Raw genomic sequence first — 19,015 nt, 5'->3', positions numbered from 1 at the left:
GAACTTGCTCGGTTTCAGAGAACAAAGGGATGGGAGTAGGAGGAGGATCCTTAAGAAAATCACTTCGAGACGAAGGGTGTCTTGGCAGCAACTTCTCCACGGTGGAAAAGTTGTCCCCCTCCTCCAGCGTCATGCCATCATCACCAGAAGGAAGTGCCACGGACAACAGAGTGGCGTCAGAGACCCCCTCACGAGATTGGTGCGTTCTAGGCATCTCTTCTACAGAAAATGCGTTAAAACAATATGGAAGACTAAGAATGGAGAATGAGAGAAGAGGAAGTATAGAAAATGGTAAAACAAACACGAAAGAGATGAGAAAGAATAACCGGAAATGAAATGGCCAAGAGTTTTTGAAAAAACAAACCCTCCACCTATTTATAGGATTGGGTGGCGCAAGAATCGTAGCGGAAGGCAGCAGAGTGGCACCAAAATCGAAGCGACAAGCTCTCAACCCCTGTCTCGAAAATACGCATAATGATGACGCACATGGAGATGACGTCATTTTCTGATAAGATACACTATCTGGTGTCTTGTTGAGCACGCTGACCTCCCATTATTGGTCAATCCATAACGCTCCGTAAGACCAAATTTCTCCACAAGAGCGGATGGAGTCCGCTTATCAAGGATGCACTGAGCTGCAACCTCGACAAGCGGAAGGACTAACTGTATGGGTCCAAATTTGGACGACCACGACCATTGATGAATACGGCAAACGACGAGATCCTCGTAGTCTGACGTCCTATGGAGGACAACAGACAAGCGAACAGAGATTGCACGACTTTTACAGTAGTGTAGGTCCAATAGGGGGCATTAGGAATATTCCTTCGGATATTCCCCATAATATGCTTTTTAGAGTTCAGAAGAGGTTTGTTCCTTATATATAGCGGGAAAACAACCTTATAAAGGGGGCTTTTGGCTTTTCTTGCTGAGAACACTGACTGTAACATTTTCCTACGTAAACGATTGGCATCTTTAACGTTCGATCATTTATCAAAGAATATTATCCACTGTATTCATCTTACATACCTTTTGTTCTAGAGATTATTATAATTAGCTAAGATTTACCCCTTCATTTTTTTTGATATTTATTCAAAAATGTTGGACTTCCAGCGTAATATACTGGACTTTCAGCATAATATAATGGAGTTCCAATATAATATAATGGACTTCCAGCATAATATACTGGAGTTCTAGTATAATATACCGATCCAGCATAATATGCTGGAAGTTCATACACATATGCTCCCAGCATAATATGTTGGAAGTTCATACACATACACAGGTGCACCGATCTCCAGTATATTATGCTGGAACTTTTCGTGTTGCAGCAAAATAATTGTTATTTTTCAATGACTTTGCAAACGCGAGCTATTTTTGAATGATCAATCTGAAAACTGACTAGCTCGTGCTATTTTGACTTAATATTTAGAACTAGTAATTGCTTACCATCCTAAAAAATCTGATGCTTTCTTGTTTTTTTTTTCCGTGGAAATATGCTATGACATCCATGTTAAGGAATTTGACCACTTATAAATAATCTTTATTTTCAGTAGTTTTGATGGATATTTTATAATGATAGCATGTCACATGTGTGGTAGGAATTTATTTTTATGAATCTTAATACTCCTTAAATTTCATTTCGGGCAATTGATATCAAGTCCAAAGTCGTTGCAACAGTAGTGACTTTTATAGGGTGTGGTTGCTACTACCATGTGCTAGTGTTACATTTATTACTCCATCTAGTACTATTTTTCGTTCTTTTGTTCTTCTTTTGATAAAAGCAGAAATTGTACTTGTACCCGTATTCTTATTTATCAATGCGTACATTTACCAACATCTTTATCATATTTAGCGGGCGCGAAGCTAGGATTTATAGTTTATGGGTATTTGATCATAATTTTTTTACTTATTGGATTTTAAATAGACTATTTATATATATCATATAAATTATTTTTGCACAAATATAAATTTGAGTCAAAGCTACCATGTTCTGCCGAACCCGTAGTTATAAAGTTGGCTCCGCCGCTGGTCCCCACCTTTTATGGGTACACAAATTTTTCTTCTCCATTTAAAAGATCATTGATGTTGCAAGATTGATTTTTATCCCATTTCTTAGAAGTTAGAGGAATTTCAGTTTGGTAGTATAGTTGCATAGGTACCCCGGTACCAATCAGGATAGACCTAATTTAATTTCACATGGAACAGGTCGGCAAATGTCAAGTTTGCAGTGAAACGCAAGAAAGTGGTAATGTTTACCCATAATTATGGACGTTATTATTTACTAAATGGTTCTAACCAACGTGATTATGGCTAAAAAATGAAAAATACATGATTGTTTTTTCAGTTTTTAAGGACCAATGGCTCAGCAGATATGGCTTTCGGGTAGCTGGTACCTAGTTCAGGTTTCTGAAAAGATTGCAGTAGGTTGACGGTTAAATATGGATGAACTTGAATAGAGCAGCAAAACAATAACATCTGAATATATAAATCCCAGTTAACCAAGAAAAAAAAATGAAGAATATATAAATATAAATCCCGACTAATCTGGGGTTGATGACTAATATTTCAAGCAGTAAGGACCCCCTTTACACCGATATTATCGTGCTACATCAGATTATCCACGCGCGACACGTTTCCAGTATGAAAGACTCGTCTGCAAGCGTTGGATGAGTTAGTTGAGTGAGTGATTCCTATGTGGGAGAGTTAGGATCGGTTTCTCTCACCAACAATCTCATCAGTCACCGCACCGGGTTTGTCTAATGTGATTTACATCTCCTGTGTGGTTTACGAGTTATTGCACGGTGAGTAAATTACTCAATGCTCATCTGAAGGGTAGCAGCTGCGAATTTCTTTGGAAATTTTCCAAAAAGAAAAAGTATGAAAGACTCGAGTTAATGCTTTCTTAAATTTTATATACGTTCACCACCAACATTATCAACATATTGGATAAATAAATAAAGGATCTGAGGTGGCTTGGGTCCAGCATTGTTTTAAATACTTATGAAATAAGACGAGGTCATTGTTTAACCAAAAATTTAAGTCTTTGGTCAAAGCTAAAAAGAAATTTGGGTTACTGATAATCAGGAGACAAAAATAAAATACTTTTGAGAACGATGGTAAAAAGGCAAATAGATGTGTATTTCAATAAATTCTCAATAGTATTCCGTGTCCTTACAAATGATGATACTTCTTCCTTTTATAGATAATTCTAGGTAAAGGAATGAAGCCTCAGCTTTAATGATATAATAAATGACATTAAATAAGCCGTTATACAATCATTCCTATTAAATACCAATTTTGTAACGTATCAAGTATTTAATAATGAATTTGGACTCCTTTCTGTCATCAGATCTTTGCCTTCAATGCCTTCTAATCCGTTGGCTGTAAATAATTTAAATTGGTACGAGACTCGTATCTATACGTCGTCTCGTGCCTATTTAAATTCTTCTTCCCGTGGTTGTCTCCATCCGCGCCTCTTTAGTCAATTGCTGCGCTTTGACCATTTAACTAATCCACGTGTTATGCCACATCATCTTTAATATAAACTCAGTTTTTTTCCCAATACAGATAGTCCCCCCACTTTCTATTTTTTTTATCAATTAAATAATTGGGAAGTGGATCTTCATGTAAAAGGAATTTTTGCCACAATTAATGTTCATGACAGTATTAACGCCTCAGCAGTCTTTTCCATTTAATGTTCTGCCCATTGTCATTTTCTAATTGATTCCGCTATTCATACCCTTTTTCGAGACTTCTTCATTCTCACTATTTACGAAGTGATAGCTGCCTTTATTATAGGCTTTTCATCATTACACTTCTAAAGTTGACGGTTCCCATTTTACACATAACTTTGTCTTCCTTTGTCTTCTTCACAAATCTTCAGCACATACTTCCTTCTTAACAATGTCTTCTTCAAACCCTAACCGTAAAAAAGTTCCAATTCTAGATCAATTCCCCAACGCCCCTGTTAGACACAGAAGAGGTGGAGGAGGTAGGCTTCGAACAGGGTTAGAATCTACGCGAGGCAGCTCCTCTGGTTCTTCTTCAAGGAGTTCTATCCCAAAAGCCCCTTCTTCTAAAAGTAGGGAAATTCTTGATTCTTCTCAAGAACCCTCAGTTGATGATATAGTTCCCAGCGATTTGTCTTTTGAAAGTGACAAAACGTCTCTTCAAAAACAAATTAAAAATTTAGAAAGAGCTGATACTTACCCAACAATAGTAACCGAGCTTACTATCCCCACCATAAGAAGAGATTGTAACTGGAAGGATAGTCTCCGAATGTCAATTCCTTCCCCAAATCAAAGAATTTCCTCTTTTAGAAGTGGGTATTCTTCTGTTTACACTTACCCCTTCACTTTAGGTTTTAATCCTCCGATTGACCCAGTTATTCTCGATTTTTGTCGTTTCTTTACAATTTGTTTGGCCCAAATCGGTCCATTAGTGTGGAGAACAGTGGCTTGTTTGAGATATTTATCCTCCAAGGCCAATGTCAATTTCACCTTTTCTCACCTCATTCATCTATATCATCCTAACTTAATACGCCATAGGGTTTTTACCTTAACTGCAAGGAGCAAAAAAGTTTTGGTAAATCCTGAGGATGACAAAGATCGTGGATGGTATATCCGTTACGTTGCTGTTCGTACGGTGGACTTGATTGGCGAAACAAATATTCCCTTCCCTGAGAAGTGGAATTTTGAACGTAGGTTTCCTTTTATTTACCGTACCTACTTTTGAGAATTTCAAAAGAAAGTTGTTTTTAACCTCGTCCCTTCTTGGTTTTTTGTAGCAACCATGGGAGATGTGGAACCTATTCCCAACTTCCGTGGTTGGGTAGACTCACTTTTGAAGATTGCTTCTAGGGAGCAGAGAACTTGGAAATCAATTTCTTCCTTACATGGCTGGAAGGTCAAAACACATGGTATCCCCCTTTTTATATGAAATTTTTTTTTACATGTTAAGCACTTTTTCCTCAACTTTAATCATGTATATCCATCCTTTAATCAGGATTTGGCATTAGAGGAATGACGGCTAAAGTAGCTATGGTCATTCGCATGTCTGCGAATGCTGCTCTTGATTTGGATAAGGCTCGAGCCTTGCTGCCTAAAAGGAAAGCTACAAAGGAAAGTTCTGAAGAAGAAGAGGTGGGTACCTCCCTAATTACCAGGCCAAGGGTCAGGAGACGAATAATCATTGATGATGAAGTTGAAAACACTCCTGCTCGAACCTCCACCACCGAACCTGTTTTGATTCATTCTGACGAGGACGCCGAATCAAGAGATAATAATGAGTCAATTCAGCATCTTTTTAACAGTGGTTTCGGGAGTGGCGAGCTCGGCCTTGTTTTTGATGAAGCTCCTCTTTCCTCATTTGTTCCTATTTCCTCCATTCCTCTGCCAACCGTAAGTATTTCTTTACCAGTTTTGACGACTTCCGTTCTTTTGCCAGTTTCTACCGCTCCTATATCCATTCCCTTGGCTGTTTCTACCGCACCTGCTTCCGCTCCTGCGTTGGTTTCTACATCTTTTCCTTCCATTCCTTCCATTGCTCCTCTTCCCTCTGTTCATCATACAGAGACAGGTTCTAGCAGTGGAAGTATGACTATGAGAAGTGTTACTTTGGAGGTTCCTGCCAATCATAGCCTCTTGAGGAAGACCGGTAGAGCCGATGTTTGGCTCGAACCTCTAATTGGAGATATCGAGAAGAAGAAGATGGAGAGCCATAGCTGCTTAACTCTGATGAATGACGTAGTTCATTCTACTTTGAAGGTATTTTTACCAACAAGTTTTTTTTTTTTAAATTATCTTCAATCTCTCATTTCTATGAGTTATCTCTGTAGGCTAACCTTATTGGCACGGAATTAATGGGAAGAATTTCCCTACTGGAAAGAAAAGCTCGTGAGTCTGAAAAGACTGTCCACGAGGCCGAAGAAATAGTTAGGGGAGCCCAGCTTGAAACAACCAATTGGAAGGAGCAGTTCGAGAATGCTCAAGGGACCATAAAGGAGTTGCAAGAAGATAAAAATCTCCTGGAGCAGCAAAACCGTGGTTTAACTTCTGAACTGGCAACTGTCAAAGCCTCTTCAAGCCAATTGAAAAGAGACAAAGAGATTTTGGAATGCTCTTTGTCAGAACAATTATCCAGGGCTAGTGAAGAAGTTAGGGAGCTGAAGGCACTTTTGGCTAGGAAGGAAGAATATGCAGGAGAGTTAGTGCAAAGCTTGACTCAAGCTCAGGCTGACTTACAGACTTCTTCTGACGAGATTCATGCCTTGAAGAGTTATCATGCTTCTCTTGAAGCTTCCCTTGATTCCCATTTAGCTGAATATCAAATCTTAAAATACGATCTTGCTATGTGGGAAAAGGAATATGGACTTCTAGAGGAAAATTTTAACATAGAGGTGAGTTGGGCTTTCCTGAAATCTCGTCGTGATGCTTTGACGGAAGCTGCTCAAGAAGGTTTTGACTTGCAGTCTGAACTGGCCAAAGTCGTAGATACCATCGAGCAAAGCCAACAGTCTACTGATACTCCTTCTCCTGCACTTGAAGTTCCTGGAATAGAAGAACTTTTAAATGAAGAAGTGACTACTGCAGCAATTGGGATTACAATTCCTGCTTCAGCTGAAACCGTTCATGTTGCTGCTTCTTTAGAAGTTGCCACCGTGCCTATGGCTGAAAGTGAAATTAATATTGCAACTTCGGATGTGCTAACCCCTTCAATTGGATGATGGTTTTATCCCTTAGTTTTTAAGGGATTTTTTGGTGAAAGTCCCCAGTTATCATAATGGGGCACTTGTATAAACCTTTATTGACTAAGTTTCTACTTAGTCTTTTTAATTATATTAAGAAGTTTCGTTAGTACTTCAATGTGTTCTATTCTTGCCTTTTCCTTACTTATTTAGGACTTATAGAGTAGTTTAGTATTTTTATCCTTTGAAAATGCTTTATGATTCTTCTCATGACTTATTAACATGAGGCTTATAAAAGAGGGCCCTTTTATTTTATCGACACTTAATGAAGAAGACGTCTCAACTTCATAATGATGTTATAATACGATGAAAGAAATAGGAATACACACGTTTTGTATGAAACAAGTTTGGCAAGTTTTTTTTTCATAAACTTTTAACAAGTGTTTGACTGTTACATGTATTACAATACATCTACAACTTTCTCGTAACTGTTTTTCTTGTAACAGATTTGTGAACAACATAAAATAAACAAGGTTTTTCTTCATAACCTGTTTCAATACATAGTCATGACCTTATCTTTACATATTAAGAAGGGTTTGAGAGGTGACTTTGTTTATGAGTTTGAGAGATGACTCTGTTGTTCTCATGAATGCTGAAGTTTTCTCAACACTTGACTTCTATCGTTCGATATTCGTATCTGCATTTCTACATGTATCTGTGTACAATATTGTAGTCCCCCAAGTGTTTGAGCGGTGAAGTATGAAGCCTCGAACACTTGTTTATTTCTTTTACTTTAGCCCTTTTTTCCTGAAACAGAAAGATATGCGGGACCCGAATGTGCGATTATAGATGAAGACCGCCTAACTCGTGTGTATTTCCATCAGATTAATTGTAACCCTGGGCTAGGAATTTAAGAATACTCCATTTTGCCTTGCAGGTTGTGACTCATCATTTGGCACGAGTTAGGATATTTTGCCTAGCATCTAAAATCGTTAGTAAAATATTAATAAACCAAGAGAGAAATTTTAACACGATGATACCTGACCGTGGGTACTTTCTCAAAAGTAGTATCTTTTTAAGTGGACAGCATTCCAATGTGAGGGTAAAACTTTACCATCCATTATTTCCAACTGGTATGATCCTTTTCCCGCAATGCCACGGACTTTGTATGGTCCATCCCATGTTGGACTTAGCTTTCCTGAGTTAGTAGTTTTTGCAGATTGGAACACCTTTTTAAGCACGAAGTCCCCAATTTTGAAAAATCTGAGGCGTGCTTTCCTATTATAATATCGTTCTATTACTTGCTTTTGTGCTGCCATCCTTATCAAAGCAGCTTCTCTTCTTCCTTCAAGTAAATCTAGGCTAACCCGCATCTCTTCATTATTAGATTCCTCCGTTGCCTGATCGTATCGTGTGCTTGGCTCACCTATTTCAACTGGAATTAAGGCTTCCGTACCATAAACCATTGAAAATGATGTTTCTCCAGTGCCTGTTTTGGTCGTTGTACGATAAGCCCATAATACTCCAGGTAACACCTCAGGCCAATTACCTTTTGAATCTTGTAACCTCTTTTTCAAGTTATTGATAATAACTTTGTTAGTTGATTCTGCTTGTCCATTCCCCACTGGATGATATGGCGTAGACGTTATTCTTTTGATCTGCCAACTTCGAAGAAATTCTGTAACTTGAGCTCCAATGAATTGTGGTCCATTGTCACACACGATCTCCTTTGGTACTCCAAAGCGGCATATTATATTTCGCCATATGAAGTCTTTAACTTCTTTTTCTCGTACCTGTTTAAATGCCCCTGCTTCTACCCATTTAGTGAAATAATATGTAAGTACAAGTAGAAATTTTACCTGACTTTTTGCTTGTGGAAGTGGACCTACGATATCCATTCCCCATTTCATAAAGGGTCATAGGGCTAAAATAGGATGTAGTAACTCAGCTGGTCTATGCATATTATTGTCGTACCTTTGACATTTATCACATTTGGACACGAAATTGGTTGCCTCTTCTTCCATCTTAGGCCAATAATATCCTGTGCGAATTAACGTTCTTACCAGTGACCGTCCTCCTGCGTGATTCCCACAATGTCCTTCATGTACTTCTCTCATGACATATTCGGTTTGAGAGGGTCCGAGACACCTTGCTAGTGGTCCGCCGAACATCTTTCGATAAAGATTTCCTTGATATAAACAATATCGTGCAGCTTTTTTGCGAAGCGCGTAAGCCTTTCCTTTGTCATTAGGCACGGTTCCGTGCTGTAAAAAGGCAACAATTTCATTTCTCCAATCCCATGTTAGATGATTAAAATTTACCTCGTTTTTATCAGATTCAAGAACGGAATGAAATAGATGTATGACTGAAGCATCTGTATTGTTTGCCATGTCTGCTGCGGATGCAAGGTTTGGTAAAGCATCTGCCTCTACATTCTCATCTCTTGGGATCTGCACTACTTTCCAAGTTTGGAATTGCTTTATTAACTCCCGTACCTTTGCGATGTATTCTTGCATTCGTGACTCTCTGGCTGTATAAGTCCCCAGCATCTAATTATCCACGAGTTGAGAATCACTCTTGATTATAATCTGTGTTATGCCGAGTGCTCGTGCCAATTCTAAACCTGCAATTACAGCCTCATACTCTGCTTCATTGTTAGTTATAGAATGACATTTTATAGCCTGTCTAATGGTCTCACCCGCAGGTGGTACGAGGACTATTCCTAGGCCTGCACCTTTTACATTAGATGAACCGTCAGTGTATAAAACCTAAGTCCCCGGGTTCGCACCAATAAAAACTAGTAATTCTTTTTCTGCTTCTAAATGCATCCCCTGGCTAAAATCAGCCACGAAATCAGCTAGTACTTGAGACTTTATAGCAGTCCTGGGTTGATAAATAACTTCATACTCACTTAGTTCTATAGCCCATTTTGCTAATCTTCCTGAAAGTTCGTGTTTATGCAAAATATTTCGAAGCGGAAAAGCAGTAACTACAACAATGGGATGACATTGAAAATAAGGTCTTAACTTTCTAGATGTCATGATCATAGCTAATGCTAATTTTTCTAGCTGTGGGTATCGTGTCTCAGCTTCCAATAAGGACTTACTTACATAATAAATAGGAGATTGTTTACCTTGGTCCTCGCGGACTAAAACAGCACTTACTGCGACTTCAGATACGGCCAGATAAATGAGAAGTTTTTCCCCCACCTTCGATTTTGCCAACAACGGTCGTTTTGACAAATAAGCTTTCAAATTTCTAAGGGCTTGTTGACAATCTTCATTCCATTCAAAATGATCTTGCTTTTTAAGTGCAGAGAAAAACTTAAAACACCTTTCTGAGGATTTGGAAATAAATCTCCCCAAAGATGCAATTCTTCCTGTTAATCTTTGTACTTCCTTTTTATTAGTAAGGATATCCGGGATTTCTTCTATTATTTTGATCTGAGAAGGATTCACTTCAATACCACGATTAGAAACAAGAAAACCCAAAAACTTACCTGATGCAACTCCAAATGCACATTGTTCTGGGTTGAGTTTCATATTAAATTTTCGCAAAATTTCAAAAGTAACAGATAGATGAGAAATATGATCATGAGATTGTTGGGTTTTGACGAGCATATAGTCTATATATACCTCCATTGTTTTCCCTAAATGTTCTTGGAACATTTTGGTGACCAACCTTTGATAGGTTGCCCCAGCATTTTTGAGGCCAAAGGGCATTACTTTATAACAGTAAGTCCCCCTGTCTGTGATGAAAGAAGTTTTTTCTTCATCACCAGGATCCATTTTAATTTGATTATATCCTGAGTATGCATCTAAAAAACTTAAAAGTTCATGACCTGCGGTTGCATCAATTAGTTGTTCTATATGCGGTAAGGGAAAGGAATCTTTTGGACAAGCTTTATTTAAATCGGTATAATCTACACAAACACGCCACTTACCATTTTTCTTGGGTACAACCACCGTGTTAGCTAACCAAGTAGGATATTTTACCTCACGGATTGATCCGATTTTTAATAATTTTTGGACTTCATCCTGAATCACCTGGTTCTTGAAAGCACCTTGTTTCCATTTCTTTTGCTTTATTGGTGTGAAAGAAGGGTCCTCATTGAGTTTGTAAGTCATCACATTTGGTGGTATCCCTGTCATATCAGCGTGGGACCAAGCAAAGCAGTCTAAGTTAGCTTTTAAAAATTCGATTATCATACCTCGCATGTTCGTGCTTAAATTGGCCCCGACATAAACCTTCCGTTCAGGCCATTGATCAAATAACATCACTGCCTCAAGCTCTTCAATTGTCGTTTTGATGCTTTCATTTTCTTCAGGTTCTTGAATTGTGTCAGGCCTTGAGTCCAAATCCATCTTTTCCTGTTCAGTTGAAGTTTGATCTTTTTTACCTTCAACTGTTTCCTGTAATTGCTACTTTTCTTTATTTTCGGCGCTCGTACTTGTTACAGCGTTGACACTTCTAGCCATCTGCTGATCCCCACGAATTTGGCAAATTCCCCATGGTGATGGGAATTTAATAACCTGATGTAGAGTTGATGGGACAACGTCCATATCGTGTATCCATGGTCTCCCCATGATCATATTGTAGGCCATTTCCATATCAACTACCTGAAATTTAGTTTCCTTCACAACACCCATAGCAAAAGTTGTTAGAAATACCTCACCTTTTGTTACTACACTTGAATTGTCGAAGCCTGACAAGGTGTGCGCCTTGGGTATCATTTTGTCTTCAGCTTGCATTTCTCGTAGTACCCTTAGTAATATAATATTTACAGAACTCCCTGGATCAATCAAAACTCGTTTTACATTAGTATCATGTACAAGTAAAGATATTACCAGTGCGTCATTATGTGGAGTTGTCACTCCTTCGGTATCTGCGTCATCGAACGAAATACTTTCATTTTCAAGGACCTGCCGCACCCGTTTCCCGTGTGTAATTGTTACCTTAGAAACCTTGTTGGAGGCTGTGTAGGTTACGCCATGAATATCTTCTCCCCGCTTATGACATTCACTGTCCTCTTGGGTGAAGGAGGTTGTGGTGGCTCTTGTCTGTTTTTCATATAAGCTTGTTTTCCTTTCTCACTAAATAACTCAGTGAGGTATCCTTGCTTCAATAAATGATCCACTTCACTCTGCAGGAATCTACATTCTGAAGTTTTGTGCCCGTGATCGTTGTGAAATTCGCACCTATGATCCGGATTGTGTCTACTTGGATTTGACCGCATCTCTTTTGGACACCGTACCTTATCTCCCATGTTTCTTAAAACAGCTACGAGCTCGGAGGTAGAGACATTAAAACTATATCCACTGAATCATGCCTTTAAACTTCTGTCATCATCTCGTGATTCTTGTCTGTTCCGATCATTCCTGAACTTTGAAAAAGAGCCAGAATCCCGGTTCCTCGATTTTTTATCATATTGATGGCTATCTTGTTTCGACCGTGGGTCCTTTCTTGCGGGTCCCATATATGGATCGTACCTGTTTTTACCTGATCTTTTTTCGGTTTATGACCTTCGTGTACCGCCCCTTTCTTCATGATGAAGCTTAGGTACGGTATCTTCTTCGATTCGCAGCTTCGTGCTATACCTGTTGTAAACATCATTCCATGTGGTTGCTGGAAATTCTCGAAGACTTTCTTTGAGTCGTCTCGTGGCTTCAGAACTTTTGTTATTTAAATTACTTGCAAAAGCTATAGCAGCCCAATTGTCAGGCACACGAGGTAGAGTCATTCTTTCACGCTGGAATCTATCAACGAAGTTTCTAAGCAACTCTGAATCCCCTTATTTGATTTTGAAAATATCTTTCATCCTTTTCTCAACCTTTTGTGCTCCCGAATGTACTTTAATAAAAGAATCTGCAAGCTCATCAAAAGAATTAATAGAATTTTCAGATAAAAGAGAATACCAGGTTAATGCACCCTTGGTGAGTGTTTCTCCAAATTTCTTGACCAATACTGATTCAATTTCTTGTTTGGTCAAGTTGTTGCCTTTTACGCCGGTTGTAAATGCAGTCACGTGGTCACGTGGGTCTGTAGTACCATCATATTTCGGGATGTCAGGCATTTTGAACTTTTTCGGAATTGGAAGGGGAGCAGCACTAGGCTTCCATGGTTATTGTGAGTATTTGTCCATGTCTACTCCTTTTATTACAGGCGGAACTCCGGGGATTTGTTCAATACGCTCATTTTGTTCCTTAAGTTGTTTCTGCAAGGTTAGTACTAAATTTTACAAATACGAATTATTTAAATTACCTGGTCCCCCTTCTTGTGGTTCACTGGGGGTTGCTCCGTTTCCAGAATTATCAAGACCAGAACGGGGGTTCTCCAATGTATTATTATTAGGAGTTGGTGTAGGTGGCGCAGAAGGCAATCGACTAACAAGTGCCTGAAGAGCTTTGCCGACCTGTGCATCAATTAGCTTTTGCAAAGCTTCAGTTGTAACTCCTTCAAAATGTTCAGATTGCTCTTGTTGATCAGCACGGGATTCAGTAACAGGAGTGCCTTCACGAGATTGACGTGGTGAATTTAGAGGAGAGGGAACCACGTTATCTTGATTTTGATGTATTTGATTCTCATGGTTTCCCAATGTGTTATTACTATTGTTGTCGGCGTTGTTGTTTGACATGGTGACGACAATAGATAAGATATAGCTTAAAAGGAAAGATTATCAGTTTCTCGGTAACGGAACCAATTTGTTTAACCAAAAATCTGAGTCTTTGGTCAAAGCTAAAAAGAAATTCGGGTTACTGATAATCAGGAGACAAAAATAAAATACTTTTGAGAACGATGGTAAAAAAGCAAATAGATGTGTATTTCAATAAATTCTCAATAGTATTCTGTGTCCTTACAAATGATGATACTTCTTCCTTTTATAGATAATTCTAGGTAAAGGAATGAAGCCTCAGCTTTAATGATATAATCATGACATTAAATAAGCCGTTATACAATCATTCCTATTAAATACCAATTTTGTAACGTATCAAGTATTTAATAATGAATTTGGACTCCTTTCTGTCATCAGATCTTTGCCTTCAATGCCTTCTAATCCGTTGGCTGTAAATAATTTAAATTGGTACGAGACTCGTATCTATACGTCGTCTCGTGCCTATTTAAATTCTTCTTCCCGTGGCTGTCTCCATCCGTGCCTCTTAGTCAATTGCTGCGCTTTGACCATTTAACTAATCCACGTGTCATGCCACATCATCTTTAATATAAACTCAGTTTTTTTCCCAATACAGTCATGTCGCTCAAGTAAGGATAATAGAAATGTGTATCAATCTCTAAGACATAAAAAAGAAAAAAATTGGCAAGTTTTTAAGGTATAAGTGTCAAAAACCATAAGCAAACATTATTATGAACTTGTAATTGCAGGCAGATTTGTGATTAATTGAAATAAATTAATTATGGTAAACTCAATTTTGCAAATAAACAAAATAAATAGCTAGGTGCAGTTAAAATAATAGAGAAACCCGCCTCTCCAAAGTTGCAGATATAGAAACTTATTGCGATTGGTGGCTTAGCTTCCTGTAGAGTGTAGACTCCAAATTTTCGCCTTATACAATACTCCAACACAGATTGTCAAAATTTTTAAGTGCTGTTGCAAATATAGACCTTATGAGATATTTAACTGGATATTAAAGAATACAAATATTTAAAAAAATTGCCCTATATGCTCAGGAATCGAATCAAGATTGATATATTTGGAGGATATACTGAAAAAAGGTCTACATGGCGCCAGAGGTTAAATTCAAAAGGGTTTAATCAAAAGTTTGTTCAGTTACATATTAAACGAAAATCATGTTTTTTGAAGAAGAAAAAAGTTCAGACTGATTTGGGGTTAGATACTCAGGCATATTAAGCCTTGTTATTATGCAAGTTCTTTTTTTTTTAACATTAAAAAAAAACTTTTGTGATACTATTTATGTTTGATTTGACTTTAGAGCATCAATAACCCAAAGAGGCATTCAATTCAAACTAAACAATTCAATAGAATTTTCTACTTGCGGGTTGGGAGAATTAAAAGAGAATTGAAGAAGCAATGATTCAATTGATGGTTTTGAGTTTTTGCTCAAATTTTTGCTTTGAGAAATTTTAAATGTTCGTACAATGATTTTGGACTTATAAGTGTGGGAGGTTTGGGTCCCAAAGGCTCGGGGGTATTTTCGTACATTTGCATGCTATTTGAAACCGTAAAATTCATTAAATTGACTTTGGTCTTGTTTGGATGTTTAGATTAGGACCCGAGAGGCTGAGAAGTATTTTAGTGCACTTGGAACGAGAACTAAACTTGTAGATTTTTCTAGTATAATAGCGTGGATTGGAGGAAGTGACCTTTGTGGTCACGTGGGCTATATTGGCAGTTGGTAGGAGGCCAGTTGATTGCTCTTTGCAATCGCATAGCTCCTGGTCGCAATTTGCGATGAAGGATTTGGCAGTAGAGGTATAACATGTCTAATTTTGAGATTTTGAAGTCATGCTATTATTTTTGGATTTTGAGAGGTCGGACTAATGCGATTTTGGAAGAGATTTTACCAACATCTTGGAAATAAGTAATCTACACCTCATTTTGATTATATATCATGAATATCGATAAACTTTAACACCTAAATCATAGAATCCAAAAGGTCAAAATGGGGGTTTTGACTTTGAAAATGTAACGACTCGATCTCGTTTTGAGCATTTGCATTCCGTTCAGCTGTTTGAAGTCTTGAGTAGCTCATATGACGTATTATGACTTGTTTGAATCGTTGGTTTTGGTTTCTCAGATGATTCGGGATCTCATGTTAGAAGCTTTGAGTTGGAAGACTTGACTAAGTTTGACTTTTACGTATTTGACCCCGGATCAGAGTTTTAATGGTTTCATTAGGTCCGGGTGGTGATTTTGGACTTAGGCGTATGCCCGGATTTGCCTTTGGATATTTCTAGAAGGATTCGACACTAATTAGCGAAAGTTAGAAATTTGAAGGTTTGGAATGTTCATAAGTTTGACCGAGAGTTGACTTTGATGATATCGGGTTCGGATCATGGTTCAGGGAATATGAATAGCTTCTTTATGTCATTTGGGACTTGTGTGAAACATTTGAGTCCATTCCGAGTTGAATTGATATAGTTCGGCACGGGTTTTGGAAGCTGAAAGTTCAAAAGTTCATTAAATTCGATTCGAGGTGCGATTCGTGATTTTGATATTATTATGTGTGATTTGTGGCCTCGAGTACGTCCATATTAGGTTATAGGACTTGTTGGCATGTTCGGACGGGGTCCCGGCGGGCTCGGGTATGTTTTAGATTAACTTCGGATCATTTCGGAGTTGCATGAGATTTCTGGTTTTTTTGGTGTTTCAGTTGTGCTTCGCGATTGCATGAGAGGGGACGCGATGGCGATGGGTATTTTGTCAGCAGAGTTGTTTGTTCAACGCGTTCGCAAAGAAGATATCGCGTTCGCGTATAAGGAGTTTAGCCGGGGGAGATTGTGATTCGCGTTCGCAATGGAGCTTACGCGTTCGCGGAGGGTGGCTAGGTCTGTGCATCGCATTCGCGGGGACTGGGACGCGAACACAAAGGGTTATTCAGGGGCTGTGAAGATGTGCTTTGCGAATGCGAGGCTGTTACTGCGTTAGCGAATGGTATTGCTGGAACAGTATTATAAAGTACTCTATTTCGAAGGTTTCACACATTTTATCATATTTTGAGATATGTAGCTCGGATTTAGATGATTTTGGAGACGATTTTCATCACATGGATTGGGGCAAGTGTATACTCGATTTTGATTATATTTCGTGATTCTATCCTCATTTTTGGCATTTGATTCATGATTTCAAAAGAGAAATTGGGAGTTTCTGTCTAAACTTTCCTAAAGTGAATTTTGAGTTTTGAACATCGATTCGGAGTCGAATTTGAGTGAAATTAGTATGGTTGGACTCGTAATTGAATGGGTTGTCAGATTTTGTGAGTTTTGTCAGGTTTTGAGGTGCGAGACAGGGTTTGACTTTTTGATTGACTTTGAGTAAATGTGTAAAGATTCGATCTTTATCAATTGAGTTTGCTTCCTACGCCATTATTTGATGATTTTGAGTTGCTTTTGGTTAGTTTCGAGCCGTTCAGAGGATGATTTGAGCGGGATGACGCTTCTAGTGTATCGACTTGGCTTGCTTGAGGTAAGTGTCTTGCCTAACTTTGTTTAGAGAATTTTTTCTACAATTGCCATTGTTTACTGCATGCGGGGGTGATGCATATATGAGGTGACGAGCGTATATGCATGTGCCAGGGTTAATCATGCCCGGGGGATAAATTATACTATTAATTATGTCTTGTAGAATTTTGTGACCTGCTCGTTTCATGCTCTTCTTGACTTCTAGATTATCAAGAATATGAAATTAAATGCTAGGAACCAAGATTTAGCTCATTATAACTTCATTAAAAATTTGACAGATTTTTGTGAAACTTTGAACTTTGATGTGTTAAATTAAGTCATCACTATGTTTAATCATTAATGCATCGCTACGACCGTTATTCTTGAGATGTTGGACTCTATACTTGAGTTAAAGATCATTTGTGAGACTTATCGAAATACTTGAATAATAAAATACTTGAGGTTTATTGAATTGTTATTGGCTCGAAAGCTATGATTGATGTTCATTTGGAATATTCGCTTAATCACTCTCCTCGATGTTATTCATACTTCCTACTTTGCTTGTCCTTGATATATATATATGCTTGGTGAGGAAGAGCGTAAAGCAGAAGGCTGATGTCATGCCATTGTATATACATTATCATGTGAGGAAGAGTGTAAAACACGACGGGTGATGCCGTGCCATCTCACTTACATTATCATGCAAGGATGAGAGTAAAAGCATGAAGGGTGATGCCATGACATTTCATCTATATTATCATGCTTTTATATTACCACGAGTTCATGGCACAAAGGGCGTTTCCGTGCAGGCAAGGACGAGGGAAATGCATTATGTTGTAATATCTTTTCCTTGTGTATACATCCATGCCTTTACCTTGAGCTGTTATTGTTGTACCTATGTCTCATATGTCACTTGTCGTTGTTGTTCTGTCATTGTTCTCTATCTCAATTGTTGTGTTGCCCATGCTTTTTACTTGCTTAACTTGCAAATATCATGCCTCCTTTCTTACTAATATATCTGTGTCCATGTCGTTTCTACTTTGTTGCACTTTAGTATAAGTTTTCTACCATGTTAGTCATTCATGCCTTCTATTTGTTAGCTCACAAAGATCGTGTTTTCCCCTCTTCTTTGTTATATCTACATCTTGACCCTCCATCATTCTAGTTAGGTGAAGTTTATGTTCCTCTTTTCTAATTGTTGTCATTACTCTTATGCCTTCAACCTGGTCTATTACCGTTGTCCATATGTATTTCCTTCTTCATTATTGTTGCTTGTATATTTTCTACTTTGTCATTACTGTTATCGACATTTCTGCCACCTAGTTGGTGCTTTTATACACTTATTTGGTGAGGATGAGATAAATGCACGAAGGGTGTTGCCATGCCATTGACTTGATATCTTGAGTATATTTCTCACACTATGGAAGTTAGGGAGTTACTATCATAGTTTATTGGTTATCACTCCATGGAAAGGATTGGTCGAAATATTATGCATATTAAATTGTAATCTCTTCTAGTACTCATTTATTGCTTCGCATATTCGTTTCGTGTACTCTTTTATGTTATATTGTAGTATCGTTCTATTGCTAATTTATGGTACAGGTTATATCAGTGAGTATCTTTTAACTAAAAAGTCTCGTCACTATTTCACCGAGGTTAGTCAAGATACTTACTGAGTACATGGGGTCGGATATACTCATACTACACTTCCGCACCTTGCATGCAGATTCTGGAGCAGAGCTGCGGTAGATGGCGGGGGCTGACTCTGAAGATGTTCGTGCCTAATGTGGCTACCACTTGTCCCTGGATAGTTCTAGAGTTGAATTCTATATATGTACATTTCAAATAGAATTTGTATTTATTTCATATCCGTTTTTACAATAATCCAGTCTTAGTAACTCATGTCTTGTACTACCAGTCCTTGGGTTATTGTTTGGAATCCAGATATATCGATTGTTGATTACATTTATTTTATTAGAAATGTATTAGTTGTTAATTGGCTGACCGAACAGATCGGGTTAGGTGCTATCGCGACTTGTAAATTTTGGGTCATGACAGAAAATAAGAAAGCGACTTTTAATGATTTGAACACCCAATATATACTTCGATTGAGAATCTAATTATATATTTAGACTCAAAAAGATATGGGTCATCGAGATTCGATTTTTGTTTCAAGGTTTGACTACGTGACTC

General features: G+C 38.1%; 1 protein-coding gene and 1 long non-coding RNA gene across 3 annotated transcripts in view; both read left to right on the top strand.

The window, feature by feature from the left end:
* The window catches only part of LOC107800927 (uncharacterized), a 41,990-nt gene extending 23,199 nt beyond the window's left edge, over positions 1–18,791 (top strand). The window contains exons 2-3 of one of the 2 annotated variants that reach the window (XR_012710677.1): positions 2,206–2,245; positions 2,345–3,212. This is a non-coding gene — a long non-coding RNA (uncharacterized LOC107800927). Of the gene's footprint in view, positions 1–2,205; positions 2,246–2,344; positions 3,213–18,548 lie in introns of those variants that run through there. The other variant, XR_012710678.1, reaches the window with a different exon arrangement.
* Positions 3,256–7,000, top strand: LOC142181755 (uncharacterized). Its single transcript, XM_075255264.1, has 2 exons — positions 3,256–5,765; positions 5,837–7,000. The coding sequence occupies exons 1-2, from the start codon at positions 5,022–5,024 to the stop codon at positions 6,722–6,724; spliced, it is 1,632 nt and encodes a 543-aa protein (XP_075111365.1). The 5' UTR covers positions 3,256–5,021; the 3' UTR covers positions 6,725–7,000.
* Positions 18,792–19,015: the final 224 nt, after the last annotated feature.

This window comes from Nicotiana tabacum, chromosome 6 (genome assembly GCF_000715075.1).
Source record: "Nicotiana tabacum cultivar K326 chromosome 6, ASM71507v2, whole genome shotgun sequence".
Classification (NCBI taxonomy): Eukaryota; Viridiplantae; Streptophyta; class Magnoliopsida; order Solanales; family Solanaceae; genus Nicotiana; species Nicotiana tabacum.
This window is presented reverse-complemented; position numbering and strand designations above follow the sequence as displayed.

Coding starts and splice junctions, on each gene's coding strand:
- LOC142181755 (XM_075255264.1), top strand. CDS start 5,022: ATGACGGCTAAAGTAGCTATGGTCATTCGCATGTCTGCGAATGCTGCT. Junction 5,766..5,836: donor TAGTTCATTCTACTTTGAAG/GTATTTTTACCA, acceptor TTATCTCTGTAG/GCTAACCTTATTGGCACGGA.